The 16,275-nt window shown below is 33.7% G+C and overlaps 1 protein-coding gene across 2 annotated transcripts in view; it reads right to left on the reverse strand.

Annotated features, from left to right (window-relative positions):
• Positions 1–16,275, reverse strand: part of USP53 (ubiquitin specific peptidase 53) — a 49,550-nt gene that overhangs the window by 20,274 nt on the left and 13,001 nt on the right. For both annotated transcript variants that reach the window (XM_010985525.3, XM_031466732.2), the window contains exons 2-6: positions 12,845–13,529; positions 7,545–7,637; positions 4,086–4,220; positions 1,921–2,034; positions 1,758–1,840 (exon numbers count right to left, since the gene is read on the reverse strand). In XM_010985525.3, coding sequence (XP_010983827.2) covers positions 1,758–1,840; positions 1,921–2,034; positions 4,086–4,220; positions 7,545–7,637; positions 12,845–12,988 — 569 coding nt within the window. In that variant the 5' untranslated portion in view covers positions 12,989–13,529. The remainder of the gene's footprint in view (positions 1–1,757; positions 1,841–1,920; positions 2,035–4,085; positions 4,221–7,544; positions 7,638–12,844; positions 13,530–16,275) is intronic.

The following is a 16,275-nucleotide window of genomic DNA, read 5'->3' on the forward strand; positions in this document are numbered from 1 at the left end:
TGAATGCTAACAATTTCATTAAAGCCTAGGCACGGTATCTGTGCCATTTTTTATTCAACCTCTCCCAGAGTCAAATTTTCACATATCAAGATATCAAGTATCTTTAAACAACTATTTAAACACTTCCAACAAGATATATAACAGAAGCTCAAATACTCCTACTAGTGTCCACCCTCAAAGCTCTGGCTCTACTTAATAGTAATATAACTGTCCTAGAGCTGGAAATATTTTACAGTTCAATGGTTTAAATAATATACAATATGCACAAACAGCTAAAACTACCAATTCTTCTAATGCACTTCAAAAGTAGACTAGAGAGCACTAAATCTGACAGGTTCACTCAAATTGCATGTAATGGTTATTCATGAAATTGACAGCATCAGAGTAGTGGTTAACTAGAGATAAATTCTGAAATTTAAAATGAAACCGACCTGGGTTTCAATCTTAATTTGTCCATTTACCAGACTAACCTTATTAAACTTATTTCTTGATCAACAAAAAGTTTTTGTTAAGATTAAAAGTGACAATTTATGTAAAACCTGAAATATAGTAATAAGCAATGAACAACTGGTATTCAGTACTTGTTACCAATAAAAAGCGAGAGATATTAATTAGAATGCAAAGTCTGGGCTTTTGCAACTCGTGGTGTGGACCAGGGACAGACTGATGAAACTCTAATTCTTATTACCTAAGATACTGCCTCAGAGCACTGTTACTTTATACAAGAGTTTCAAAGTAGACTTTAAGCTTTACAGTTTTTAATTTATCTTCTATCCTTATTCAAACACTATCCTACAAAGTGAATAAAATTGACAACAAATGACTGAAGTTTAAGGAATGTTTCTTTAAGCCAATATTTCCCAACAATGTATATATTCAAATAATCAAATTGCTATATTCATTGATTTTTAAGAAATAATGTGCTATATCCAAAAACTACAGGAAGTTTAATAATACACTGAAATAGATAAGCACCTAATACTCACTTTGCACAATGATAAAAATATTGGTAGCATTTAGCAACTATTGTACTAATGCATTCCAATCAATAACTATTGATCCATATTTTGCCTTTTGTATTAAAACATATGCAAACATTTATGATCTTATTCAATGCTTATCACACATCAAATATTTATACTCTCAAATATCTGTTTCAGTGTCCAAATAATTCTTATCATGGAAAGTCTAGGAATCTTTCATTTTTTTCCCCCTAAGGGATCATTTTTGGATCCCTAAGCTGATGTTTCATGGACAGAAAGGGAGGGAAGGGGACAGGCAAGCAGGGCAAATTTTTATTTCAAGTAAATGTTGAAGTCTTAAATGCAATAAACCTAACAGAGGACTATTTTCACTTTTTTCCTGTCTTTTCTGCTTCCCCTAACTTTTCATCACCACGCAGGGACATGGTGGAGCCATGGAGAGATGGCCACTACAAAGGTAACACCTTAGCAAAAATGAAGAAATCACATACAGTTCCATTTATCATTGCACTTGTCATTTTAACCTTTCCTTCACGGTTCCAAAACCTTGCTATAAATATAAACAGGTATACATTTCACTGAGTGATACCTGTATTTGGCTAAATCAGAAACATCCAACTGAGGTAGACATCACTTAGTACCCCTGATGGCAGCGTATCTGTTAATCTCAGAGAGTAAATGTTCATTTATGCTATGGTTTATAAACCAAATGCTCAATAAATGATCACATGCCTTATTAACATCTGTGACAAGTATGCTTTAACAGGTCCTTACCACAGAGCTGTTGTAGAAATGTACCTCACAAATTCTGTGAAGGGCAGAGGATCCGATGATGCTCCACAGCTACGACACACACACTGCAGGTAAAAACGTATGTTTTATTTATCAATCATAACACATAAATATAATATCTAACAAAACAGCTAAGCTATCTCACCTGTTCATACAGAGTCATAGCAAACTTCTGGTGAGTGATACAAGATTTAGAGGTACACATGTCCGCGTCTCTGCTTGGCACTATGTGAAAATGAATCCTCTCCAATATATTTTCCTAATTTAAAAATGAAAGGACAAATGAGTTGCAAATCTTGCACAGGACACTTCAAAATACAACTCTTTTTAAAATTTAAAAATCTTAAGATCTTCCAAAGTGTTAAATTTAGGAGTGCCATACATATTGTCAGCTTTTCAGCTTTCCTCTTAAGCAAGCCTTCCAATGTTGTTCAATAATTCACCTTTTGCAGAGTTAGCTTTAAAAAAACCCTAGCAAAAGAAATACTATCACATAATATATGATTTTAATAAAGATTTAAGAAATCAGCTCATGGTGGCTGACATTTAGAAATTAATATTAGAAAACAAGATTTCCTATGTTCCCAGCATTCTCACGTTCAGAAAAAGCAGTTGATAAAAAAAAAAAATCCTACTTGGATCATTTGATTAGTCTATATAACTTAAAATATCAATGATAAAGGCTTGTAATACCTGCACTAACCCCCTAATTCAAGGGATTTGCTCTGCAACAAACTTCATATGAAAGTTTGGTTCCATAATACAGATCAATAAGGAGTATTCATTTCTTTAACAAACAATCCTTTTTACCACAACTTAACAATGGATTCTTTTAATTAGTTAACTTCCTCCTCCTCCGCCCCAGTACATTTATACTCATTCAGTTACTTACGCCTGGATTTCTAGATATCCTATGAATTATATCATGGATTAGTACATTTCATTTAAGTGAAAGTAAAACTACAAGTTTAGCATTGTGCAAAATATACTTTTTAAGCAATGGATCAATTATAAACATGAGACATATGAAATATACATTTCATGACTGTGTGTGCTGTTTTTGTCACATTTTAATAAACATGGCAAGTGCGCTAAGCAGTGCACTAGACAAGGAGCTTCCCATCTGTCTAAGTAAACAGTCAAACTGTTCATTTAAAAAGATGATAATAATATGTAAATGCCAAATGAATTCTAAAGAGTAAATTCTTCAGAAATTCAAAGAACTGATTGGGGTGCTTTGATGATGCATTGCATTGTGCATATGACTTAGGCTGAACTTTAACAGATAATAGGTTAGGAAAGTTTTAAATATTTCAGGAACTTGAGCAAAGGCTGTAAAACAGGAATTTAAAAGACATGTTTGGGGAACAGAATGAAACCACCTTACTAGAAGGGAAAATTCAGGAAGCTAAGTTGGAGTTTAAATGTAAAGAGCCTTAAATGTCAGAAGAAAGTCAGGTTCGAATCACAGAAGTATCTGAAGAGCAAGCATTAACCTGAAGAAAAACTGTAGTTATTTGGTGGCCGTTAAAAACAGACTAAAAGGAGACAGGTTGAAAAGACACTAATACAGAGGCTTAAATAATGCTGAGAGTACAGGCCTGCGCTAAGAAGCGGTGACAGGGAAATATGGCAAGGCAAACCTTAAAAAGGGCCTCTGATGAATTTACAGAATTTGCTGAAGAGATGCAAGACTAAGAGAAGAATGGTTACATCTTAAATATAAGTGGCATCTACGTATCAAAACTATTAATCATCCTCATATGTATTTTACAAGGTGTATAAAGTGCATTCCTGATTAAGGGAATGCTCTACTTTTTAATAAATTGGTAACAGAGTCTCAGAACCTCAACTTCAGTCAGTGGTTCTCAACCTGGAGTAAGGTGTGTATCAGAACTGCTGCCCCTGACAGCTGCCCAGCAAGATCCTCTTCGTTCCCAAAGAGAATCACTGCATGGAATGAGAAATGTTACCGTGAGAGTGTGCTGCATGTGTAAACCCTGTAGAACAGAACGATGACTTAAGTGATATATAATATGATTTATATATTTTTGCTCCAATAAATACATTTTAAAGGATTCTAGTAGCCTAACTCTCAAAAATTAGGGCAGCACTAATAATCAAAACCCAAAGTACACAAAACACAGGTGGACTTAAACTGAGCTTTGAAGGGTGGGAAAGACAAGGATCCACTGAGCAGTCCTGATGCTTTTCCATTGTTATAAATTTATGTTTCATTTGTCTCAAAAGGTGCATCATTTAAGGAATGCAAACTACAATCCTGATTTAAGGATTATCAGAAATACTTACAAAGCACTCTGCAGCATCATCCATAAGGCCAAGCTGGAATCGCTGCTCATCTTTGAAGCTTTCCGCAAGAGCATGCCTTATGTTATCTGAGGGAAGCGCTTTTTCTCGACTGTGTTGAAACTGTGCAAATATTGTCTGGGAATCAACAAATACATCAACAAGTAAGTTTAATCCCAACAACTACAAAAATACTTGAATAATTTCATCACAACACAGTAAAACTCAAAACTATATGCAGAAACTAGTAAGTCTTTTGCTTTAAAGTTCCATACAAAAATTTATTTATATCAGTAATGTGTAGAAATGGCTGCCCCAGCCTCTAAATCAAATGTTAGTGCATAAGAATTAAACATGAAAAGTTCTCATGTCCCATCTTCAGAGATTCTGACTGAGGTGAGGCCCATTTTTAAACTGTTTCCCCCGCTGACTATGATCTAAGTTGTTTGTAAAGAATTTTGAGATAATTTGCTTCAAATCTTAAAGTATACTATAGGAATAAAACTTATCCAAAAATAAACATATAGTCAAGTAAAAATTAGTAGGAACTCTCTAGTCTTGAAACATTGGGAACATCATTTAAGAATATATGATTATAGGTGTTAATTGGTCTTTTATTTCTTTATTGAATATAAGCAAGAAAAGCTTTTTAAATAAGTTGGGTTTATGACAATCATCTTGGGGGCGGGGAAGGTTTTCAGTTACAAACCACCAAATAAGAACTGGTTATATTAAGTTCTGTATTAATTAGTCAGGAGGTATGTCATCCCCCACAAAAAAAAATTTTAAGACCAAGATATGGTAGGCTAGGAAATATTTCAAGAATCTGTTCTACTGCTGCAGGTAATTTTAATTTATAAATAAGAAATTAAAATATACATATGTATAACTGAATCACTTTGCTGCACACTAGAAACTAACACAACACTGTAAATCAACTATACTTCAATAAAAAAGAAAGAAAAATAAATAAGAAATTAAAAAAGACGGCAAATGATATTAGATATCCAGAACTAAAATTTTTAGCTATAATTACAAGTGCTAAAAAATGAAAAATGTTTTCAGATGTCATTTCTTTTTTAGGTAATTAACTTTTCCAGGTAACGTTTAAGATATTAATCCTACACAAGATTGTTATGCATTCAACATCTATTTTTTGATTGCCTAGTATATATGAGGTATTGTTCTACATCAGAAAACACAGACCCTGCCCCATGGAGCATACGTTTTCGATGTAGTAATGACGAGAAGGCAAATTAAGTAACAACAATTACATAGCATGTCAGAATATAATAAGCACAATAGAGAAGAACAAGGAAATACAAGAGAAAAAAATAAAGCATTGTAATAGCGACAGGGATGCGGGGAGTAGGAGGGAGGGTGGGAGCTTACCTTTTATCTAGGGTAGTCAGGGAAGGTCTCAAAAATGGTAAAATAATAGTTAAGGAGAAGAATGAAGGGATTAAGAGTGTTAGCCATGAGGACATCTGGAAGAAAATCATTCTAGACCCATGGAATAATAATGAAAATACACAGAGGTGAAAGCCAGCTCTGAGAAATTGCAAGGAGGACGGTCTGGCTACAGTGCAGGGTGTGTGCGTGGGTGTGCATACACGCACACACACACGCACATGCATGTGTGAGCACACAGGTGTTCCGAGGCTGAGGAGGCAAGCAAGAGGAAAAAGCCGGTGGGTGATGCATAAGGCTATGGGAAGATTTGGGCTAGGAAATTTAACTGGTTTTTACAATTGGACAAAATATTCACAATTTACTTCAGAGTAAATAAAACATGATACCGTAATTTGATCTAATTTCATCCTTCATCCCCTAACAATAACCCTATTTTGCCATGTTCTGAAAAAGAGAATATAAAATTGCCTTCTTCAGTGATTTATTCAAATACCCTTTTAGGAACATAAATCAAAATAAAGCATGAAAATGACCTTTTATTTTCCTGTATATATGTGTGTGTGTGTGTGAATTAAGAATATTCAAGAATGCAAAAGACTAAAACTTTATTTCTGAAAACATATTAATCAAATCTTAAATTCTTGGGTAAAAATTTCAATGACATACATGAACTGCTAACATATACTGGACTTCTCTTTTTCACCTTTCTCCCTATTCTATTTATTCTCATTCAAGCAGTCCAAATATTATATCTACTTAACACAGGTTATATCACTCCTCCAGTCAAAACAATCCCATGACTTCCTAAATCACTCAAGAGAAAAAGCTAAGGTCCTAACCAAGGCCTAGGAGGCCCTACATAACCTGGATTCCTGTTGCAGTTATTTATTACTCCATAACAAAACCACCCCAAAATGCAGTTACTCAAATAACATTTATTTTTATCATAAATCTGCAATTTCAGTGAGGACGGGTCAACTCTGCCCCACTTGCAGTCATTCGGAATCGTCTGAACACTGGGACTTGGAGTCACCTGAAGGTCGCTCACTAACTTCTAGAGGTTGGTGCTGGTTGTTGGAGCTGCCTGTTGGCCAGGACCTTTCCTATAGCTGTGACTAGCTTGGCTTCCCCACAGCATGGCAACTCACTTCCAAGAATGAGCACCCCAACACACAGAGCCAGATAGATCACTTTTTCTAATCTAACCTAACCTTAGATATCTGTGGCATCATTTCTGCCACATTCTACTTAATGGAAATGAATCATTAACACAAGCACATATTCAAGGAATTAGACTCCACCTTTTGACAGAAGATCTGCAGACGTGTTTGAAGCCACCATAACTCACCTTACCTCTGAGGTCATCTCCTATCACTGTTCCCCTTGCTCACAGAGCTTCTACCACCACTCAGGTTTCCTTGAACATGTCACACACACTCCCACCTCAGGGCCTTTGCAAGTTGCTGTGTCCCTGCTTGCCTGGAATGCTCTCGTCCACTCCATCACCTCTTCTAGGTCATAACTGAAATGTTACTTTCTCAGTGAAGCTTTCATGGCTATTCAACACTCTCTATTCCTTCCCCGGATTTATTTTCCCTCCTTTGCAATTATCATTACCTAATACATTTTCTATTTTGCTTGCTTATTTTCTCCTCCCCTACAAGAATATAAATTCCATGAGAAAAGGGGTTTTTATCAGTTCTATTCACTGCTGTATCCAGAGTAACTACAGCAGTGCCCAGAATTCAGTAGTAACTCAAAAAATATTTGTTAAAATGGATAAAGCATTATTTCAAAATAATGAAAAATGTAATGTTCCTAACAATGTTACACTATTTAGATTCACTTAAACTGTCTTTATATAAAAGTGGAAAATTGAAACATAAGCCTGAATAAGTCATACTTTAAGAATTCACTTTCAAAACTGTAAGTCACTTGACAATGAACTTCCATTACAAGTAAAGTAACTAAATACATCAAATAAAATAATCAAATCAAATTTTTTGAGAAACAATTAATAGTCATTTTTCAGATCTATTAAAAGGTTACCTTCAATGCACAGAATATACAGGCATCTCCCTGACAAACATGTCCAGTCAGAACCCGCAAGCTTCTTCGAAATATATCTAATTGCCATAAAACCTAAAAAACAGTGAGATGAAGAAAGAAACATAGTAATACGTTTCTCTATTTCTCTATAATAAATAGATTTAAATATTTCTAAATTGCAGGAGACAAATAACTGCTTTTAATCTCCTGTTAATAATCAGATATACACAACTACTTAAAGTTCTGTAAAACTACAGAACTGCTAAATACATGTAGTTCATCTATACAAGACGGATTTAGAAAACATTCCTGTTGATTCACATTTAAAAACCATGACAGGCATAGAACAAGAAAAAAGTAACTGCTCAGTTAAGGATTCGATATGAGTAGAAAACGTGGGATACTGAATGGACGACTTGGCAAAAATTTAAAAGGGGAAGTGACTGTAACACTTGGAATGAACTAAAATTTAGGAAGGAAATATAACTGCAGTTGACAAGAAAAAAGTGTAGAGATCTGTGTGGTCACTGTGTACTGAATGAAAAAGGGGGCATCTGTGTGGTAATGGGGGTACAGTATGGTATGAAACAGCAGTTATAAAATAACCTAAATATATTTGCTGCAATTATCCATTCATCATTTTCTACTAAAATACAAAAACAAAATAAACAAGTAACTGTTTAAATCAGTCCAGAACTTAAAATCATTCTAGAAAAATCTGAAATCTATACAACAGGGTAAACGTGTCTGCTTCACAGAGTTCTTATAAGGACTAAATATATATGTGTAATAATATGTAAAGTGTTTAGAGCAGTACCCAGTACACAATGGTATGCACTGAATGCAAGCTGCTATTTGTAGCTGTAAATACTAGTACAACAAACAATTAAGATCTTCAAGTTTCCCTGTATCTTTCAGTCATTTCCTCAAATAATAAAACTAAGAAAATCTATTCACCATCTCACATTTCTCCCAACTGAAAATAAAGGTTAATAAAAACAAATAACTTTTAAGGTTTCCTGTATTTTTAATTACTGAATATCTAAAAGCCATTTTAAAATTTTTCTTAAAGCATAACTAATAGGATTCACTTATCACAAATAATTCAGTGTTTTACAAAGCATTTGAAAATGTTAATAACTTTCTTGCAGATCATATTCTATCATACCATAAAATACACTACTTTAAAACTCATTCGTCAAGATGAAGATCATGAGAGCACAGCCATGGGAAGTACACAGCACTGTGTGGTTAATGATACAACCTCCGAAGGCAGGCTGCCTGGGTTCTAATTCTAGCTTTACTGTCTACCAGCTCTTGGACTGATTTGAACAAAATGTTTTCTGAAACTTAGTTTTCTCATCAGTAAAGGGGCATAAAATTAGTACCTACTTCTTAGGATTGTTACAATAATTATATTAAACACGTAGTGTACCAGTAAGTGTCTAGCACATTATAAGAACACAATAAATGTTAATTATTAAATATAACAACTTTGCTTTTAACTTAGAAAACTTAAAACCACACCAATATGTCATACCTACTTAACTGTACTACTTTCTTATCAAATAAAAGTTTAAAATATTCAACCAAAAGAATACCTCTATAAATTACTTATAAGGCTAATGAAGTGGGTCTTTCAAATGTAACTGGAATGTTTTCTGCAATTAGCAAAAAGTTTAAGTTACACTGGATCCAAACTACAGAGAAAATATTTTATGTGACTTCTGTGTACATTATTCAATATAAAAGTTTAAAAATGATGTTCACAAATCCATATCAAAAGTTATTCTAACTACAGTTAATCTTTAACCTGTCTCATTCAAAATATTGATTATATTCTACCACATGTTTTAAAAAGTTAGTCTAAACTGGTTGTTGGGCTAATTAGTTTTTAGCAATATACACATTTTTATTTTGCATCACTTGCACATTGCATTTTAACATGGTAGCTAACAAAATTAATATAGTTATTTTGAATGTTTATATTTCTCATTTACTTATTCCCAAGATTAATACATATATGCATATGCATGTAATAAAGTGATACAAACCTTTCATCATATTCCTCACTTCAAAATAATATTTAAAAAACAAAATTAAGGAGAAATTGCATATAAATTCATTTTTCTGACTTATATTATATCCATAACATTTTAATACTGTTCGCTTTTAGTAATTTCTTACAAAATATATTCCACAATTTATTTCTCAGTAGTTTCATAAATATTCACCAAACTGCATATTAGCACCTGTACTCTTGAGTTTTTAAAAATGAAGTCAGGCTTTTTCTGACAGAAAGTCTATTTGAATATCTGTTTTGTCAGTGAGGACTGGTTTGGTAAATTTTTATATGATAGACATATGGTATATAGTGTATATGGTAGATATTTTAACATCAGAGGCCAGCAGAACCCCCTGAGTTGAAGAGATGAAATTGAGAGCTCAGAGAAGCCAAAGCAGCTAGAGTGGGCAGGGCAGAGTGCTGCGGAGAGAGCCACAGGATTAACATGCAGGGGAGCCTTCAAGTATTCCGGTGGGTAGCCTGAGGAAACTACCTCAGGCCAGGAAAGAAATACTCCCCAAAATTAGAGGAACAGTGCCAGAGCACATACCATCCCAAGGTAGTACATGTTCCCAACAGCCAAAGTGGAAAACGTCATAATTCATAGAGCATTGGTTAAAGAAAGAAGAGTCCTGCCCCAGGGGTGGAGAAATTAACCCTAGAATAAACACAGTTCTGGTACTGCCTATCAAAGCTTAAAAGTAAAATGATCAAATTGTTTCCAAATAAAGTAATCCTACCCTACAGTAATGTTCAAGAATATTTTTAGGAATATAAAAATACCAATCACCCAACAAGGTAAAACTCAAAATGTCATCTGACAGCCAATCAAAAATTACCAGGTGCTAAAAGATACAAGAAAATATATTCCAAAACTAGGAAGAAGAAAAAAAAAATCCAGATTTTGCACAGAATTAGTAGACAAGTATATTAAAACAATTATTATAACTGTATTCAAATGTTGAAGAGTCTAAAGAAAAGATCAAACATGTTAACTACAGACATAAAAGGGATTTTTAAAAGACCCAGATCAAACTTCTGGAGGTAAAAACTACAATGTCTGAGATAAAAAATATACTGGATGGGATTAATAGATTAAGTAAACATTGCAAAAGAGAAAAATTAATGAACTTAAAGACACAACAGAAACCATGCAAAATGAAAGAGAGACAGAAGAAAAAAGAATGCGAAAGAAAATAAAGAGAATGAGCTGTGGGACTTAAAGCAACTAACTACATATGTAATTTGAATCCTCCGAAGGAGTAGGGGGAGAGAAAAAATTAAAGAAGTAATGGTAAAAGAGTTTCCATATTTGATTAAAATTATAAAGTCATGGGTCTAAAATGCTCAATAAAGCTAAATACAAGAAATATGAAGAGAACTATGTCAAGGCACATCATAACCAAATTGCTTTAAACCAGTGAAAAAGAGAAAATCTTAAAAGCAGCTTAAGAAAAAAGACACATTACAAACAGAGTAACAAAGATAAGAACAACAGTAGTTTTCATTAGAAATAATGCAAGCTAGAAGACAGAGGAGCAAAATCTTTAAAGTACTGAGAAAAAAACTGTCAACTTAGACTTCTTCAATGACTAAAAATACTTTTCAAAAAACAAAAGTAAAACAGAGATTTTTTTTTTCCAGACCTTTAAAAGCTAAACGAATTCACAACCAATAGACCTGTATCACAAGAAATGTTAAAAGAGGTCGTTCTTCAAGCAGGAGAAATGATACCAGGTGGAAAGCCAGATCCACACAAGGGGGCGATGAGCACCAGAAATGGCGGCTATGTAGGTTAAGTAGAAATAATCTTCAAGCTAAAGGTCAGTGGAATGTTCATTTTTTAAAAAATGTATCACCATGGGAATACTTCTCCATTTTCTTTACTATGTCAGTGTCCTTACTCAGAATTTTCTTTTGGTATAGTCATCTTTTCATCTCCCTAAACTACACACAGTATTTTGGAGTCAAAGAAGCAGAGGGAAATATATAAATGTAAAAAAAGAACTGGAAAAGGGGTAACAGGAAAAGATCTGAAATAATAGAAGCCCTTTCTCACAGCCTGATTTAAACAAAAGCATATAATTCCATGTCTTTCGGTGCCCAGAATTCCCCTGTATCGGGTGTCATTCAATAAATATTTTCCTGCCTTTCTCACAGCACTTAAAGCCAGAGGGATCTCTCAGCCAGGGCAGAACAGTAACTATCATTTAATGGTCCCAACATAAATTAGAATTAATGCTTTCCTAATACCAATTGCTTCTCTTTCCCTGAGTGAGTTATAAAACTTTCAAGTTTGACATATGTCCCAGACAGTGGGCAGTTAAGAACACAAGTCTGAGTCAGATGTCTGAGCATCTGACATATTCTAGATGTGTCCATTTATCAAATGAGTTAGTTAAGCAATATTTCTCTTTCTACTCACAGTTTTCAGGAGAAAAAAATAGAAAGAAAATATGTGAAAAGTTATTTATTTTAAATTAAAAAATTTAAGGTATATTCTAGGGTCAATAGAATAAAATTCCAATGTTCTAAATCTTCCTGTCTTTAGCACTGCACAGTCAATGGTCAGAAGGATGTAGGATCCTACAAAATCTAGAACTGTGGAATAAAAACTATCATACATAAGAAAGAATATTTACCTCAGGCAGAAAAATGGGTTAATACATATTTGTTAATTGAAAGAATTTCAACAACGACTGAAGCAAAATGAATTAACCATTAATTTAACTGAAACAGTGGTGTCCAAATTATGATTATACAGAGGTGACTTCAGGCCACGGAGCGGGGAGGGGAGTTTGAGTACTGAGATTAAAAACTCTGCTTTCTTATTTTGATCCAAGCACCTTGTTTCTTTTTATGCTGTCTATAGGGATTCAACCGAATCTCTTAAACAAAAAAACAACAACAAAAATTGGGGAGGAGGGGGTAGATTAGCTAATTCAAAAAAATAATTCTGTGCATTTTAGAAACATTCTTAATTTACTAAGAAAACATTTTAAGCCAAAAAATATTTTTATATCCTAGCAATGTATCATTCTGTTGAAAAAACCATTTCCATTTACTATAAAAACCAAAATGTCCAGTCAAAATATTTTTGCAGCTGTTATAAGTGATATTAAAAGGTCATTCCAGATGATAATAACTTTATTCTTAATTTACAAGTCAAAGCAGCATTAAGCAAAGAATTTCCTGAAAGGCACTTTTAAAATTTAACAATAAATTATAGTCTCACCTGTACAGCACTATTAAGAAAGCAGCTGTTTTGTCCTGGTTCATTTAACAAGCCTTTGGTAGGGGCTAGGGATAGCATACTCCCGGGTTGGTAAGCTTTTCCAAGATTGCCACCTGGTTTCCGTAAGAATTTTACCCATGCCATTTTCAAGCAATTTTGTTTTCATTAAAGCTAAGAATTATAACTTTATGTGATACTTCTGATGATAAAATGGATGATGTCTTGAATTCCACTTAAATTCGTTGCAGTCTATTACAATAATGTAAGTTCCCAAGTCCATATCTTTCTCGATACTGTAAAGTTTTGAGGATTTTGTCAAGTAAAAATAGGGTACATAAGCTTTGATGTTCTGAAAGCTAAAGAAAAAAGCTATATTAAACAAGGCCTTACAGATTTTAAAATCTTTGTGTTAAATTTGATAGGAGTTGTATAGTTTAAGACGAAAAACATTTTTTAAAAACTGCTAAAAATAACGTCGATGAACAAATCATATTCTGTAAAACACAAGTCATTTGTCTTGATAGTTTAAAAAACAGATGATACAAAAAGATGTAGAGTTGGCATTTGGTATAATTCCTTTGGTCATTTGTTTTCCTTATGTTTTTTTAATAAGAAGACTCTCTTTCCCAGGTGAAGTTATTAAAGGTGACTCCATATTTCGTATCAATGTGACCTCAAAGCAAATCTACAAGAAAGAAAAGAAATGTTTAAATAAAAGTAATGGCTAATCAAGAAAATTCCTGCTTTACTATCTGAACACAAATATTGAATACATAATTAAAATATTGTATATATAATCATAAAGGGATTAGAACCAATAATGTTCTAAAATATGAAAACAAAAACATAGTTCATCCTTAAAATTTTTTAAATATCTCAATGTAACATCAATCACTACCTACCTCAAGATTTCAGTGGTCATATGATGGTTTCATAAGGGAATTATTCTACAGAAAACTAGAAATAAATTAGATCTCAGGTAGTATTTTGAATAATACTAACTTTGCTGTCAATAGTATAATACTCTATTTATTAAAACAAATGCATATACAGAGACTATATTGTTACCCTACACAGAATCATGTCATTTCTCCAAGAAAGTCAGCCCATTTTATATAAATTTACATGCATTAAAACTCAGAAGAAATCTTACATTGATAAATGTATCTTAGTGAGTTAAAGTAAATTTCCACATTATTCATGAATACATGCTCCTGGCTAAAAGACTAAATGTCCAACTTCTTAACTAAAAATAATCAAGTATTACTAACAAAGTTTAGCTTAATCAATTGAATTTGCTTCCTGCATTCATTCATTCAACATTTATTGAGCCACGTACTGTGCAGGCACTAGAACTGACATTTTAATGAGGAAAGACAGACAATAATAAAATGAATAATATATTGTATCCTATACCAGAAGAGTTATGCGCTGAGTGCTAACAGAAAAACAATGCAAGGAAAGGGGATAAGAAGTGTATATAATGGGAGACGGTTTCCCCTTTTAAATAGGATGGTCACGGAAAGTCTAATTGAGAAGGTTACCTTTGCACAAAGATTTGAAGGGAAGTGAAGATGCGACCTAGTGAAGTAAACAGCAAATTGGAAGGGTAGTAAGAAGTTCAGTGTGGCAGGAGAAATGTGAACTAAGAGGGTAACAGATGAAAAGGGAGGATGGGAAAGCAAGAGAGATCATGCAGGATCTTAAAAGCCCTATATAAGGAGTTTGGCTTTAAATTTAAACTCTGGGTTTAAAGTCATTGAGTTTAATTTTCACAGCATAAAAAAAAAAGAGAGACAGAATGGCACAAGTCAGTTCAAAGACAGCAAAGCAATGAGGAATAAAGAAGAAAAGCATTAGTCTCTACAGAATTAAAGTCAGAAGCCTTTTGTTTCCAGCCATACATATTAGCTTGTCGCTAATAAGCTGTTTGGTATATAAATTCTTGTCACCTCTGATTCACAGCTTCATCTATAAAATGGGGACAACAATAACAGCCCTGTTTAACAGAGGTTAAATGTGTCAAGAATTATAAAACTCCGCATTATGTTAGTTGTTCACTTCTTTTTATTTTAACTCTATGGATTGTAACTTCCTCTAAAATGTTCTACATGATCCTAAAAACTTTCACACAAATTTTTAATAAATGTAGGTAAGATTTTACAACATTAAGGGAGCTCTGTATTGGCAGTAAATTTGTGTTTTTAGTGGAAGAATCCTTTAAAATGATATTCTTTCAACAATTATTTAACTAAGTACCAGGTCTGTATCATGAATTCTGCCAACATATATGAAACAATCTCTACCTTAATGAATTTAGTTCTGTGAAGGGCACAGGCACAAATAAATAATTTTAAAATATTGTGGCTTCTGTTCCTGCACAAGATGTCAAACTAGTATGTGTTTCTGATTCTCTTCCTTCAAGCCAACTCTGGAGATTATACAAAAGCAACAGGTAGTCAAAAGGGGAAATACTAAGGATACCAAAAGTAACTGGCTTCTAGAGTGGGGGAGAAACAGCAGCCAAAAGAGAGAGAGGGCCAAGTGTCACAGACTGGGAGAGATCTTTCTAGTCATGACCTTTTCCATTCCTCACATTGCTCTGGGCAGAGAATTCCCATCCCACACAATGCAGTGAAACAGGAAAGCTCTGCTACCACCCCGGTGCCATCTGGAGGGTAAGGGAGATCATAACATCAGGAAAGCACCAGAGCACAGCCAGTTTGGAAAGTGGTAAAAAGTACAGATGGCCTGCAAGGCTCCTGCATGTTCTATCCTCACCCTCCTCCACAAATAGAACAGAGGACAGAAGGACCTGGAGAAGATCACACCTCTAGGCAGGGCCAACAAGTAGTTCTTGTTGGAACCAACTCTCGAGCCACATTACCCCAAATCAAGCCCTTACATCCCCACCTCTGCTCCCTGAAATCACCTGAAGAAACAAATTGCATTCATTCTTTTCTTCATGTAAATATTACTAGCTTATAACTTTTTACTCCCAGGAAAAAGAAAACCAGACGCTTGCAGAGTGAACACTATGAGAGAAAGGCAGCAAAGCAAACAATCTACACCACAGGAAACAGAATGATCAGATCAAAGGGAACACAATTTAAAATAAACTTAATAAATACACTCCAATTGAATATGAGTTTATTTTTGAAACTACTGAAATAAAAAACTCAAAGGATGCAATAACTAGCAAAATAAATAGAAGGGAATATTATACTAATAAGAAATAATTTCAGGTCAAGAAATTCTCCTAAAAATAGTGGAAAAAAAAAAAGAAGTGAAAATTATAAATATATTCAAAAAGCTAAGACACATGGATCAAATCTAAAAGCATCAATATCTATCTACAAGGGTTCCCACAAAGAAAGGGAAAAAGTAAACTGATTAAATATTTTTAGAAAAATTAAGAGTTTTCCAGAATT

Source organism: Camelus dromedarius, chromosome 1, assembly GCF_036321535.1.
Source record: "Camelus dromedarius isolate mCamDro1 chromosome 1, mCamDro1.pat, whole genome shotgun sequence".
Classification (NCBI taxonomy): domain Eukaryota; kingdom Metazoa; phylum Chordata; class Mammalia; order Artiodactyla; family Camelidae; genus Camelus; species Camelus dromedarius.